The following is a 14,611-nucleotide window of genomic DNA, read 5'->3' as shown; positions in this document are numbered from 1 at the left end:
CTACTTTGTCGGAAGTAATGCCCTAGGTGGCCCAGTGTGGCTAGACCTAGAAAATAGGGGAAAAATGTGAAGAAAAAGGTTTTAAGGTGATCACCTTATGGTGGATCAGTGCCTAATTCCTTTTGGGGATATGGAGTCAAGAAGAGTTATGAAGAAGGATCTCGTTTCTAGCTCAAGAAGGCTCTAAGGGTAAGTTCGTCCAATGTTAGGGCAAAAAAAGAAAGTGACCTTTAAGTGTTTATACTTTGCTTGCAAATGAAGATGGCTTATCACAATGACTTCAATATCTAGGACAAATCGTTCAACAAACATGGCCTTTAGATGTTTGACCTTCACATTGTGCTCTGGCAATTTAAATTTTTTTGCAATTTGATTTTGTTGGGCTCGCTTTAGCTTGCATGTTCATTGAAAATTTCATCATTGACCACTTGAGCTTGTCAAATTATGACCCTTGAGAACCTTGTGATTAGGACTTGTGCAATTCCTTAAAATATGGAATATCATGAACTATAGGATTGCTAGGTGGGAGATCTGGATAATGATGTGGCATAACCAAGGAAATACAAACATGACGATGTGGGAAAGACATGAGTGTGTTCAAGACATGGATTGGACTGGCCCTACATAGTGCAAGTAGCTCTACAAAAACCACTAGCTCCTCAAAAACATGTGTCCAAATAGATCCACCTCAAATTCTCCAATCCTATTTAGAACAAAAGGAAATGAGAATGGAAAACAAAGAGGATCGAGTATGTGTTATATAAAATTAAATAGTCTGTAGTTAGTAACTAATCAGGAAAGAGCATGATCAATGATCATGCCCATTCACCAAGAGGCACCCAGGGTTGTATTTAAGCCAGGGCCTCGCGCAGTTGTAAACATCATTCAATAATTAATAATGTCTATTCTTCTTTCGGTTCTCTCGCAAGGCGTTTCACGGAAACGCATTACTCCACTGAATATAATCACGATCTTGCTTTTTCGTTCCCAACCATTGTCCGCACTACCTGTCCCGATAATTCCATGCCCAACCGTGTCCACTCCGCTATCTTGCTGTGTCCACTCCACAGTCAATTCCGCCCGACCCGCTGATTGACCCCATCCAGCGACTCCCTTGTCTTTCTCGTCCACTAATTCCCCACGTTTGCCGTTCATCGACCCTTTTTCTTTCTCTGCTACTGTCGTTAACATGTGTCGTCTTCATTCATCGTTCCCCTTCCATTGTCAAGCAGTCCCGATTCCCCTTCGGCTGGCTCGACTCCATACCTCATAAGTCACGCCCATGATTCTGATTGACCATCCGACACCCCGCTATCCTGCCAACAATTGTAGCCCTTTTTCCCTACATTTTTAAAAAGCCTCCACTATTATCACACTTCATTCATACCCTCATAATGTGGTAATTATTAAATATAATTATCAAAGTTATATTAATTAATTATTACATATTAATTATAATTATTATATAGTATTTAATTAATAATTAATTATATTTATTAATTATATAATTAATAATATAATTAATTATAATTATTGTATAGTTAATTAATTATTAAAAAAAATTAAGTTCGAGTTAAAGAAGAGGTTAAGCTGGATAAATATACACCACCACATACTCGATCAATGGCTTCATCAATGTCGATGGCCGATTTCAATAAAAGATTGATAGATCTTGAGACTAAGGTGACCGGACATGGTGAACAAATCGAGGCGCTCCAGGATACATCAAAGAGAATAGAGAGTCAACTTGAGCAGAACCATAATGAATTTAAAAGGGATCATGCAATCCTTTCAAATATGGTGAATCTAAATCATAGTCAAGCAATGGTGATGTTGACCTGTATTTGTGACAAGTTGAAGATTACACCCGATCAAATACCCCAAAATAATGAAGCTACTCAACATCTCAATTCTCCAAATTCGTCAAACTCGTCAGACTCACATGAGAAACCTGAGTCTCCAAAAGCATCGTCCATACCCCATCAACAAAATAGTAACACGAATTTTCAAAATATGCAACTTTGGAATCAATTCTCAAATATGCAGCTTGCGAATCAATACCCTCTCTTTACTCCAACAATTGCGACATATCAATGAAGAGAAAAACTTGAACTCTCCAAATTTGACAGTAACAAGAAGTGCAGTGTTGCATGGTTCAATAAAGCAGAAGAATATTTTGAGATTTACGATATTGACAATGATGATGAAAAGCTGAAGGATGCATCCATGCAAATGGAAGGCAAAGCATATAATTGGTATATGTGGTGGAAAAAGGCAACGCTTGCTATCAGTTGGAGGAAATTCAAAAATGCATTCTTTAAAAGGTTTCAAGGTGTCAAGGAAGAAGAGTTCTTCTCAGCAGTCACCAAACTGCAACAAAAAGGAGATGTGGACGAATACACTCAAGAATGGGAAACTTTAGCTACACGAGTACCTGGATTGTTAGAAACTCGTCTCATTGAATCATACATCACGGAACTTAAACCCCATCTCCAAGCTGAACTTGAGCTTCCTGACATCACTTCTATAGAAGTAGCAAGACAGAAGGAAAAAGTTGCTAAAAAGAAGCACGAAAAGATGCAGTGGCTAAAAGTTGAAAGAGTATATTCGAGACGAAGATTTTTCCAAGTTGCAAACACGGATAACACAAAGTATGTTCCACCACATCTTCGTGAAGGAGAAAAAACTAACTTGGAAATGCAAAGAATGAAAGAGGGCTAGTGCAAATTTTGTGGCAAAAACTGGGACCTTAAACATAAGGGTGCTAAAGGAAAAGAGACCAAGAACCTGTATAAATGTGAAGCAACTAATGATTCAGACAGTGATGAACCAGACATAGAAGAAATCAAAGATTCTCCAGAATTCTCTCCAGAACTAGATAACGAGAATATTCCGCGAGTGTCATTATCGGCCATGCCAGATATATCGTAGCCCTAGACATTAAAGTTGAAATGACATATCAAGAAGAGCAATGTAATGGTTTTGATCAACACCGATAGCACCCACAACCTTTTGGACTCAACTATGGCGAAAAGACTCAACATTTTTACATTTTCCATGCCCAACATGAAGGTTATGGTAGCTGAGGGTAAGAAAATTGAAAAACTAGGGAAATGCCATAAAGTCAAATTACAGCTTCAAGACTATAATCTGGAATCTTCGTTCTACACTGTACCATTAGGAGGGGTGGATGTGGTCCTAGGTATCCAATGGCGTCAAACCCTAGGCACTTACTCTGCTAACCATCAGAAGCAATTTATAAAATTTAAATGGGAAGGGCAGAAATACAAGTTATATGGGTTTTAACCCCCTGAAAATCAAATTGTATCATCATCCTAGATGATGAAAATGATTCGAAAGGGAGCACCATCTTATTTAGTACAGTGTCATCAAGTAGAAATGTTAACTTCAAATTTGGTCAATGAAGAAGCACCGGAAGTCCAAGAGCTAATTCAAAAGTACGAAAAAGTATTCCAAGATCTTCTAATGAAGTTTCCTCCGAAAAGAGAAATCAAGCATACAATCGAAGTCAAGTCATTATCAAATCCCATCAACATCAAACTATATTGATATCCACATCATCAAAAAACCGAAATTGAAAGATTAGTCGAGGATCTTTTAAAATGTGGCATTATCACAAAAAGTAGAAGTCCGTATGTTGTTGCAGTTGTATTTGTGAAAATTTCTGAATCTAACAAATCAGAAATCCTACTACAGCCTACACCAATATACAGATCAAGTACTGAAAAATAAATGAGACAACCACACAAAGGACACTTATTTTTGGACTAAACATCCCCAGAAAAAACCCAATGCGCGGAAACTGGTGCAGTAGCTCTGAGGGTTTTCTATTATTAAGCAGTAGTTTTGAATACAAATGTTGGTTGCCCTCCCGACAGACTAGTGACAGAGAAATATAATGGTAAAAAATCCAAGTGAGTTTTACCTCACTTCACCCAGGAGATTTTTGTTGATCCGGCAGCAAAACTGGCTAGCCCAACTACTTTTGCGCTGGCCCTGCATCAGCCTAGCATTCTCTGCATCAGCTCTTTTGCCTAGTGCGTCAGTTTTCCCGGCAATTCCGACAATTCCGGCTTTCTCTATGGAAGGCAACTTTCTCCTCTGCGCTAGACCTTTTGGCTCTGCATCAAGACTGTGTGGGCCCAAACTGGCCCAGCATCAGTCCTCCTGGCTATTGCACTGCCTCCACAAGCTTCTCTCCGCTTCTTTGTCAGTATTCCTAAACTATCCCTGCCCCTAACTTGCAAGATCTCCCCAATCGATTTTCCTCCTGAGAACTCACCTCAGAAAATCAATTTCCCCAATCTCTCTGTGTGTATTCTCCAACTGACCCCAAGCCTTCCTTTATACTTTTCCTATTGTGAAATTAACAGTTGTGATCTAATCTCTAATCAACGGCTAAGATTAATTAGACTTGATCCGGGTCTCTTAGAAGCTTCTCACCCATATTTTCATTAATACCCATTAATATTTTAATTTTCCGAAGTTTAGACTTAAGAACCCCATTAAAAATATTAATTATTTTAATAAAATACAATCCGGGTGGAATTTCACCAAACAATTTCTGGGTCTTGGAGATCTCATGTGTGCTATCCCCTCCACAAAATTTCAGGGCTAGAGCACATCCGATGCTACCCAAAAATCAACAGTATTAGTTCGAAAGAAAGATAGACTGTTCAGATTATGCATCGATTATTGAGGACTAAACAAAATAACAATTAAAAACAAGTTTTCAATCCCTTTTATTGATGAAATGTTGGATGAACTACATGAAGCTAAATACTTTTCAAAAGTGCCCTTAACATCAAGGTATTACCAAATCAGAATAAGGTTGGAAGATGTAGAAAAACCATGTTTCGAACACATGAAGGCCATTACGAGTTTAAAGTAATGCCTTCTCGTTTAACCAATGCACCAGCAACATTCCAAGCTACTATGAACGAGCTATTTTTCCCATATCTAAGGAAGTTTGTATTAGGTTCTTTGATGACATTCTAATTTATAGTAAAACATGGAATAAGCACCTACAACATTTGGAGCAAGTTCTTATTGTGTTAGAAAAACCTCAATTCTATGCCAAGAAGTCCAAATGCACTTTTGGGAATGAAGAAGTAGAGTATCTCGGACATATAATATCCAAGGAAGGAGTAAAAGTGGATCCTAATAAGATCAAGGCTAGAAGGGAGTGGCCCAAACCAGTTAATATCTCCAAGCTAAGAGGATTCTTAGGATTGACTAGGTATTATCGAAGATTTATTAAAAACTATGCCCATATAAACGCACCCCTATTGAATCTTCTAAAGAAGAACTCATTTCGATGTAATGATGAAGCAGAAAAGTGTTTTGAAGACTTGAAGGAAGTTATGTCTAATGCCCCTATATTGGCAACTTCAGACTTCTCAAAACCATTTGTAACTAAGTGTGATGCTTCAGGTTTTGGCATTGGAGCAGTACTAATGCAAGATGGACACCCAATCGTGTTTGAGAGTACGAAGTTCAATAAGAAAGAACGTCTCAAGTCTACATACAACAAGGAAATGCTTGCAATTATGCAAACATTAGTGAAATGGAGACAATATCTCTTGGGAAGTAAGTTCTTAATACGAATAGAAAACGCTAATACAATAGTCTTCAGCATGTCCTCCAGCAGAAAACACTATCTATAGAACAACAAAAATGGATAGAAAAAATCGCTACCTTCGACATGGATATACTACATAAGAAAGAGAAAGATAATGTAATAGTTGATGCTCTATCTAGGAAGGACGAATAACTATCATTACTTGCAGTTTTGGTTGTTGTTACGGAATGGCTTAAGGAGATTTGAAGTGAATATGCAAAAGATTCGAAAACAAGTGCTATAATCAATAACCTTCCTCAAAATTCAAAATTTGAATGGAAGAACGATATTCTATGGTACAAGGGAAGAATTTATCTGAATTCAAATTACAAATTTAAAGCCAAGATTCTCAAAGAGTCACATGATTCACTGTCAGTCGGACATGAAGGGTTCTTTAAAACCTACTATAATGCTCGCCAGTCATTCTTTTGGAAGGGAATGTGTATCAAAATTCAGAACTATGTAGCAAAATGCGACAAATGACAGAGGAATAAAAATGAAAATATTATGACCACTTCATCCTTTAGATATCCCGAATCAAAAATGGGAACAAGTATCAATGGAATTTATCGAAGGTTTACCTGTGTCTGATGGTAAGGATAAAATTCTTGTAGTATTCGACAGACTCACCAAGTATGCTCACTTTATTGGAATGAGGAACTCAGACTCAACAAAACAAATCGCTAAGACATTTTGCAAAAATGTTTACAAATTACATGGATTTCCCAAGGTCATTGTGAGCGATAGAGATGCCAAATTTAAGGGTAATTTTTGGAAGGAATTTTTCAATCATATAGGAACCTACCTCAACATGAATTCAGTGTACCATCCTCAAACATATGGCCAAACAGAGGTTTTCAATAAATGTTTAGAAGCCTACCTACGTTGTTATGCCACAAACAAACAAAATAAGTGGGTTCAGTGGTTACACCTCGCTGAATGGTGGTACAATTCTACTTACCACACATCAACGAAAATGACTCCATTCCAAGCTCTGTATGGCTACGAACCCCCAAAATGGAAGACCTTTGCTATCATCGAGACAAAACTTCCAGTTGTTAAAAACCAGTTAGAAGAAACCCAAAAAGTCGTCCAAACTCTAAAAGAAAATCTAAATAATGCAAGAAATCGTATGAAGCAGCAAGTTGACCGAAACAAAACCGAGAGAGAATTTGAAGTTGGAGAATGGGTATTTGTTAAACTTCAACCTTACAAGTAGTTATCCTTAAAACAAAAGGGAAAAAACAAATTGGCACCAAGGTTTTATGGACCGTACCAGATCAACAAAAAGATCAACCAAGTAGCATACAATTTAAGCCTTCCTGATAAAAGTCGTGTTCACGACGTTTTTCTTTTCCTGCCTTAAAAAGGCACTTGGCGAACATCAATCAGCACAAACAACACTTCCGACCCTAGATGACGAAGGAAGGGTCATTCTAGAACCAGAAGGAATCATCTCCATCAGGGAAAAGAAGCTGTGATCACGAGTAATCAAAGAATACTTGATCAAGTGGAAGGACTTACCAAAAGAAGCAGCTTCTTGGGAAACATAAGCATTTCATCAACAACACTTGTCGTTACGCATGCCTTGAGGACAAAGCATCTTTTCAAGGTGAAGACAATGTTATATGAAATTAAATAATTTTTAATTAGTAAGTAATTAGGAAAGGGCATGATCTTTGATCATGCCCATTCACCAAGAGGCACCAAGAGTTGTATTTAAGCCAGAGCCTCCTATTGATTTTGGGTAGCATTGGATGTGCTCTAGCTCCGAAATTTTGTGGAGGGGTTAGAATAAATGAGATCTCCAAAACCTAGAAATCGTTTGGAGAAATTACACCTGGATTGTAAGTTATTAAACTAATTAATGTTTTTAATGGGGTTCCCAAGTCTAAACTTAGGAAAATAAAATATTAATGGGTATTAATAAAAATATGGGTGAGAAGCTTCTAAGTGACGAAGATCAAGCCTAATTTAATCTTAGTCATTGATGAGGGACAATCTCAACCGTGGATTCATCAATAGGAAAAGTATAAGAGGCTTGAGGGTCAGTTAGGGATACACCAAGTTGATCAGTCAATTTGATTTTTCTGGGGCGTGGTTTGCTCAGAAAAATGAACTAGTGATCTGAGTTGCAGTGAGAGGGGCAGAAGCAGAGATTTGGATCGGAGAGGAAGTCCTGAGCCAGAGAGTACCGGACAAAGAGGCAGCGCAGAGGCCTACGTAGCCTAGGAAGGGGCTGACGTAGAGCTGACACAGGCCAAGAGGGTCTCTTACAGTCGCAGTGCAGGATATTCCTTAGAAGTTCGAGATTTTGCTGGAGAAGTGAGGTTTTGAGCTGGGAGGTCTGAACAACAGTCTTCCTACAGCAAATCGATCCAGCGGAAGGGGTGACGCAGTCTCCTAGAGGCAAGACACTGGCCCAAGCAGGTATTGCGCTGTGATTTTTGTAGTGCTTGTCGGAGTCAGGCCACTCAGTGGATCAGTTGTGACTTGGAGAATGAGGTAAACCCTCGTATGTATTTCTTGTTGTCGTGATTTCTCTAAAAGGTTAGTCGGCGTGAGAGGCAACTTGTTGTACTTAGATTTTGCTTGCTTAATAATATATGCTTCACCGGTTTTCACGCATTGGGTTTTCTCGAGGACATGTTGCCCAAAAATAACGGTGTCCCTTGTGTGTTTGTCTCATATTTGTTTTGGTTAATGATTTGTATGTCAGTGTCGTCTGTAGTAGTGTTTTTTATTACTGTTTATAAATTAAATAAATTGTTGAATGTAAAAAGAAGTAGGAGATGATAAACCAGTGATTGCAGTAGGATTTTTGATGTGTAAATTCAGAAATTTTCACATGGTATGAGAGCATTGCAGATCATAGGACATTGAAGACATCAGCCAGGAGATCCAGTGAATTTGTTGCAAAGAAGCAACTCTCCCGAGTGACAGTGTTGTTTTAGAGGCAGAAGAGCAGCTAAAGGAGTCACGCAGAGCCAAAGAAGTGACGCAGAGGCTCATGCAGTGCCTACGTCAACATTTCGAGCCTGTAGAGGCTAACGCAGTACCCAAGAGGAGCTCACACAGTGATTGCGTCAGCTCTCTAGGCTAGTGCAGAGCCCGAGAGGCTCTAATCTGTCAATTGTCGGGGCTAGAGGAGCAGTGCAGATTCAATCTAAGGAGCTGGTGGGACGTTGTTCTATTGGTACAGAACAGTGTTTGTGGAGACAAAGCCGAGGTAGAGGGAGTCACTTCCTTGACAGATTTCTAGCCAAAGAAATCTAGATCTGGGTTGTTGAGCAGCAGCAAAGGAGGATTGGAGAGGATTGATTCGACATTTGGCGGGAGGATTTCTGTAAAGGAAATCAAGACTCAGAGGGAGTCTGGAAAGAACTTGTTCCTTAGAGGATTTCTAGTGCCAAAGAAATCCAGATCCAAGTCTTGCTGGGGCAGCGATAAGAGAGGGAGAAGAGAACCTATTCTACACTTGTTGAGCAGAGATGGCAGTCAATGGACTGAGGGATTAGGACAGATTGGATGGAGCATCCAACTTTGTCATCTGGAAGGCTAGGATCCTAACAGTCTTGGACAATAATCTCATCAAGGATTATGCCATGAAAGTGGTAGTCGTACCGATCGATGTTGATCCTATGAAGAAGTCTGACGAGGCTCAAACGAAGGCTAAATGCATGATTCTAGACGGGGTCAAAGATCATGTGGTCCCACACATTGCTGAGAAGGAAACATCTAGGGATATGTGGGAGACGTTGACCACCTTTTACCAAGGGACTTCCGTTCAACGGAAGATGCTATTGGAGAATCAGCTGAGACAATCCCAGATGCAAAAGGGAGAAGAGATCGATCCCTTCCTCCTCAGGTTGCAAGGGATTTGAGACCAGCTGACTTCCGTGGGGTCTACATCAGATGTTGAGTTCATGGTCAGGACTGCTCTAAATGCAGTTACCGAAAGCTGGGGAACATTTGTCCAGAGTATCTTGGGCAGAGCTTCTCTCCCCAGTTGGGAGGAGATGTGGGCACCTCTTCGACAGGAAGAGATCAGGATGCTAACCAAGGCAAGGCGTAGCGGGGAAGGAGCCAGAGCCAAGAAGGAGGAGGATGCAACTCTCGCATCATCAGGACAGCCAGGGTAGCAGAAGTGGAAAAAGAAAGGCATATCCAAAGTCAGATTCTTCAAGTGTGGGGAACTAGGACATTTTTCCACTCAATGCCCTCAGAAGAAGGGCAAGGAAGAGAAGTCTAACTCGAAGGCTACTCTAGCGAAAGACTGACGAGGATTATGCCATGAGTGCTCACACACCTCTGGAGAAGAGGTGAGGCGACATCAAGTTGTAGTCGAGAGGACTACACATGGGCAACATCCTTGTGGCGCCCAAACTCTTGGATCACATACGGCTACGGGAGCCCTTAACAATAGTAGCAGAATGACGGGAGTCATTTGGTGTGAGGGATGATAAAGCAACAGTGGCAGAGCTAGAGTGCCAGAGACTAAAGCAACACAATAGAGGTTGCAACGGTGTAGGAGGCACAGAGAAGATTGCAACAGCTTGGTAGCAGCAGAGGTAGCTTTAGCATTACGAGGTATCCAAACTGACCAATATGTCAACGTTGGGTGGCTATTCATTTGCTTACTTCTCAGCAACTGAGTTGCAATGCAACAATTAGCAGTGGCAGTGCTATGGGCAGCATGATGCAACATATTGAGAGGGAGCTGTAGTACAGATGTAGCAGTGACAGTGGCAGTGCCATGGGCAGCAATCCAGGATGCAGTAGTGCAGTGGATGAAGGGCAGCCGGCCAAGCATCAACAACACAGAGGACTGATGTCATGGATCAATATGACGCTTCTATTGGGAAGTATTGCTAGAGCACATTCCTCGCTAAGAGAGAGTGTTGATTTTGGGTAGCATCGGATGTGCTCTAGCTTGAAAACTTTGTGGAGGGGCTAGAAAACATGAGATCTCCAAAACCCAGGAATTGTTTGGAGAAATTCCACCTAGATTGTGAGTTATTAAAATAATTAATATTTTTAATGGGGTTCCTAAGTCTAAACTTAGGAAAATAAAAATATGGGTGAGAAGCTTCTAAGTAACGACGATCAAGCCTAATTTAATCTGAGCCATTGATTAGGGACTTAACCTCAGCTGTTGATTCATCAACAGGAAAAGTATAAGAGAAGGTTTGAGGGTCAGTTGGAGATACACCAAGTTGATCTATCGGTTCGATTTTTTTGGGGTGTGGTTTGCTGAGAAAATCAAACCAATGATCTGAGTTGTAGTGAAAGGGGTAGAAGCAGAGATTTGGATCGGAGAGGAAGTTCCGAGCCAATGAGTATCGGATAGAGAGGCAATAGTAGCATTAGAGAGGCAGCGCAGAGGCCTTTGTAGCCCAAGAAGGGGCTCACGTAGAGCTGACGTAGACCAAGAGGGTCTCTTGCAGTGGCAGTGCAGGATATTCGTCAGAAGTTCGAGATTTTGCTGGAGAAGCGAGGTTCTAACCCAGAAGGGCTGAACAACAGTCTTCCTCTAGTAAATCGATCCAGCAGATCGGGTGACGCAATCTCCTAGAGGCAAGATGTTGGCCCAAGCAGGGATTGCGCTGGGATTTTCGCAGTGCTTGCCAGGGTCAGGCCACTTAGTGAATCAGTTGTGACTTGGAGAACGAGGTAAACCCTCGTATGTATTTCTTGCTATTGTGATTTCTCTGAAAGGTTAGCCGGTGGGAGAGGCGACCTGTTGTACTCAAATTATGCTTGCTTGATAATACAAACCCTCTATATGTTGCACCGGTTTTCTCGCATAGGGTTTTTTCGGGGATGTGTTGTCCAAAAATGACAGTGTCCCTTTTGCATTTGTCTCATATTTGTTTTAGTTTATGATCTGTATGTCAGTGTAGTCTGCAGTGGTGTTTTTCATCACCTTTTATAAATTAAATAACTTGTTGAATGTAATAACAAGTAGGAGATGATAAACCAGTGATTGCAGTAGGATTTCTGATGTGTAGATTCAGAAATTTTCACACCTCCCATAGCTGTAAACATCATTCAATAATTGATAATTTCTATTCTTATTTCTGTCAATCAATGAATTGTGCACTCCAGTATGGTTGACCATTATAAGCCTAGGAGAACACAATACATAGTCAACCATAGGTCTACAGGGCTTTACACTTCCAAATCCTTGGTCTTACAATGGTGTTGATCTAAAAAATTCATATAGGTACCTCCCATGAGGTAATAGTGGGAATGGTGGGAGATGTGATATCTTTTGAAGTTGTTATTAAGGGGTGTTGAGATAATGCCACCTTCATAGATCCACCATGCTGGGGTGGATTTGAGAATACAAACCCAACTTGAGAGGCTTGTCGAACCTTTGGAACCACTTCATTTATGGTTAAATGCTTGTTAGTCATTGTGGGCTAGGCTTTGGGGTATTAGTGGTGAAACCTAATTCTATTAATTGGTGAGGCTTTAGCCTCATTCAATATGGACAACGCATTCAATGCTTTGTGCTCTTTGGGATTTTATTATGCAGATGTGCTTCATTGTTAAAAGGTGTTTCTAAACACCACCATCATACTCGGTTACCATCATGTGCTCATCTTAAAACCCTAACATATGTAGTTCTCCGTCTTGAAGTTTCTCTCTGTTGTAGTGTTTGTATGCTTCTATATGCTTGATTCTAGAATGATTTTTTTTATGCAAGATGGATTTAATTTTGATTATCATAGTGAATAGGAGTATACTTTTGTTGCATGCCAACATCCTCTAAAATTCTTCTAGACCATTGCAGTAGCCAACAGACTATTTGTATAGAGAAACATTATGAGAAATTAATATGAGGAAAATAAAACTCAAGATAATCGGGGAACTTAAGGTTACATTAGCAAACTTTGCAACAACAATTATTGTATTCCAAACTAGCATTTATATTTAATGTGTTCAGAACATTGAGAAAACATGGTATGCTCTAGGAAGTTTGCCGTCTATTTTGACCATGCTTAGAAACAAAACAGAGCACCATGTGGAGATGTATGCAAATTGTGTGAAAATAGAAATTATGATTGAAAGTGGAGCTTGTCAAATTTTTAATTGAAATTGATATCCACAAGGCATGTTTTTTCTGCATATTTTTTTATGCATTTACTGTGATACATGGACCAAGTTCTTCTGGGGAGAATTATTTTTTCCTGTTCCCATATTGATTTCTTGAGTTAGCGGTCAAAGTATCTAGCCAACGGGTTAGCAGTTTTCAAGAAAGGCGGTAACTATATTTTGAAGTTGGGGATGGTAGGGGAATACCATGCTTAAGTTGACCTTTCCTGTGCTGCTTCACAAGTTGAATCTTTTGTGTTAAGGAGAAACCCAAATGGTTATGGTTATGGTGATATATATATATATATATATAGATATATATATAGATATATATATGGTCCAATTTTGGTAGTAATTATCAATTTATGTTCAACTCAAATATGTGTAACTCGCAGATATAACTGTTGATCTGTTCACTCACATGGCATATATGGATGATACTCCTATGTATTCTTTCATAAGATGTGTTTACAAGAAATTTTCATATGTTTATTTTCATCCATAATCTTGTCTCTTGGCTCCTAGGCTGGCCGTTCAGCATATGTGTCAGCTGAGAATCTGGCTTCAGTTCCAGACCCCGGAGCTATAGCTGCAGCAACATGGTATAGGGCAGCAGCCGTTGCAGTTGCAGAGTATTATCGGAAGTTAATATAACCTTACTGTACCTGATGTTACAACAGTGACATTATATGAGCAAGCTTTCCTTTCAAGACATCCTTGCAGCCTACCAAGTTCAATTCAAGAACAAGACAAAACTTGCAAGTGATTAGAAGCTGTTCAGTAAGCGTCAATGAGCAGTAATACATCCAAAGATCGTTTTGAGCCACATCCAACTCATTCAACAAGGTGATTTAGGAGTCGCTCATCTTTTGGCCTTGAATAAAGAAAAGATGAAAGAATAAAAGTGTCTCTAGGTCTCTGATCTTGGATTAAGGGTGGTAAGTCAAATTTTTGAAGAAAATACGGGAATATTGGAGCCTGGTTTCATTTATCCATTTCTTCAAACAGAATAAGCTTTGGTGTTCGTCGTGTGTTAACTGTCAAATTTTGACGCCAGAAGCTATTGGTATTTGAACTAGTTGATTCATTTCTTTTATTTTACTAGTACTGTAATGTGCTATATTTCCTTTCGGCATGGGGACAACCTAATAATTGGTGAACAGAAATGATTCTTAAATGAATTGAATCTTATCAATTTGCAAAATAGAAACGAATCTTAAGCTGAAGCTTGGCCTGCAAGTGTGAAGCCTATTCAAGATTTACCGTCATGCATTCTTCTGAGAGAAATGCAAATCCATGATGAAAATCATCCAAATGCAAGTGATAATTGTAAAAGCTAATCATATGCATGTTAGACTAGCAATTTTGGGGTCCAATTTATCAGCGTCTGCAGATAAAATTATATTTTCTACTGCTGTATAGTTCTTAATCAGCTGATTGTAACATGCACGGTGTAAAGAACAAACCCCTATGGGAGGAAAACTATCAAAGATGAGTGGAAGAGATTCAAGAATACTTCTCTTTCAGATGTGAAATTGGAAATAAATCTTATCTTGGCCCTAAAGCTTGTCAGTGTGTTACAATCTGTTTCTACCTCCTATTTTATAGAAGTCAACACAAATAACGATTTAATTGTATATTATTAGATGTACATACAATTGTGTCTTCTTAGAAAAGAAAAGATTTGCTGGGATGAATACAAACCTTTGCTGACTAAAGATGTTATAGTTATTATAACTATTAACATGTTATAGTTTTTATTGCATCATTGCAGGTCAGAGAGATCATTTCTGAATAGGGCATTAAAATAGTTTTAAACAGGTCATATGTTTAAGAACCTCAGGAACAAATTTGTGTTATCCATGTGAC

The 14,611-nt window shown here is 39.3% G+C and overlaps 1 protein-coding gene across 1 annotated transcript in view; it reads left to right on the top strand.

Moving 5' to 3' along the window:
* LOC149267565 (putative 3,4-dihydroxy-2-butanone kinase) overlaps nt 1–14,257 on the top strand; it is a 376,959-nt gene extending 362,702 nt beyond the window's left edge. The window contains exon 21 of the mRNA XM_089433400.1: nt 13,268–14,257. Within this exon, the coding sequence (XP_089289526.1) occupies nt 13,268–13,396 (129 nt within the window). The 3' untranslated portion in view covers nt 13,397–14,257. The remainder of the gene's footprint in view (nt 1–13,267) is intronic.
* The last annotated feature ends 354 nt before the right edge of the window (nt 14,258–14,611 follow it).

The sequence above is a fragment of the Pinus tabuliformis genome, chromosome 6 (assembly GCF_031772625.1).
Source record: "Pinus tabuliformis cultivar Carrire ecotype Pingquan chromosome 6, CPIR1, whole genome shotgun sequence".
NCBI classification, from domain to species: domain Eukaryota; kingdom Viridiplantae; phylum Streptophyta; class Pinopsida; order Pinales; family Pinaceae; genus Pinus; species Pinus tabuliformis.
This window is presented reverse-complemented; position numbering and strand designations above follow the sequence as displayed.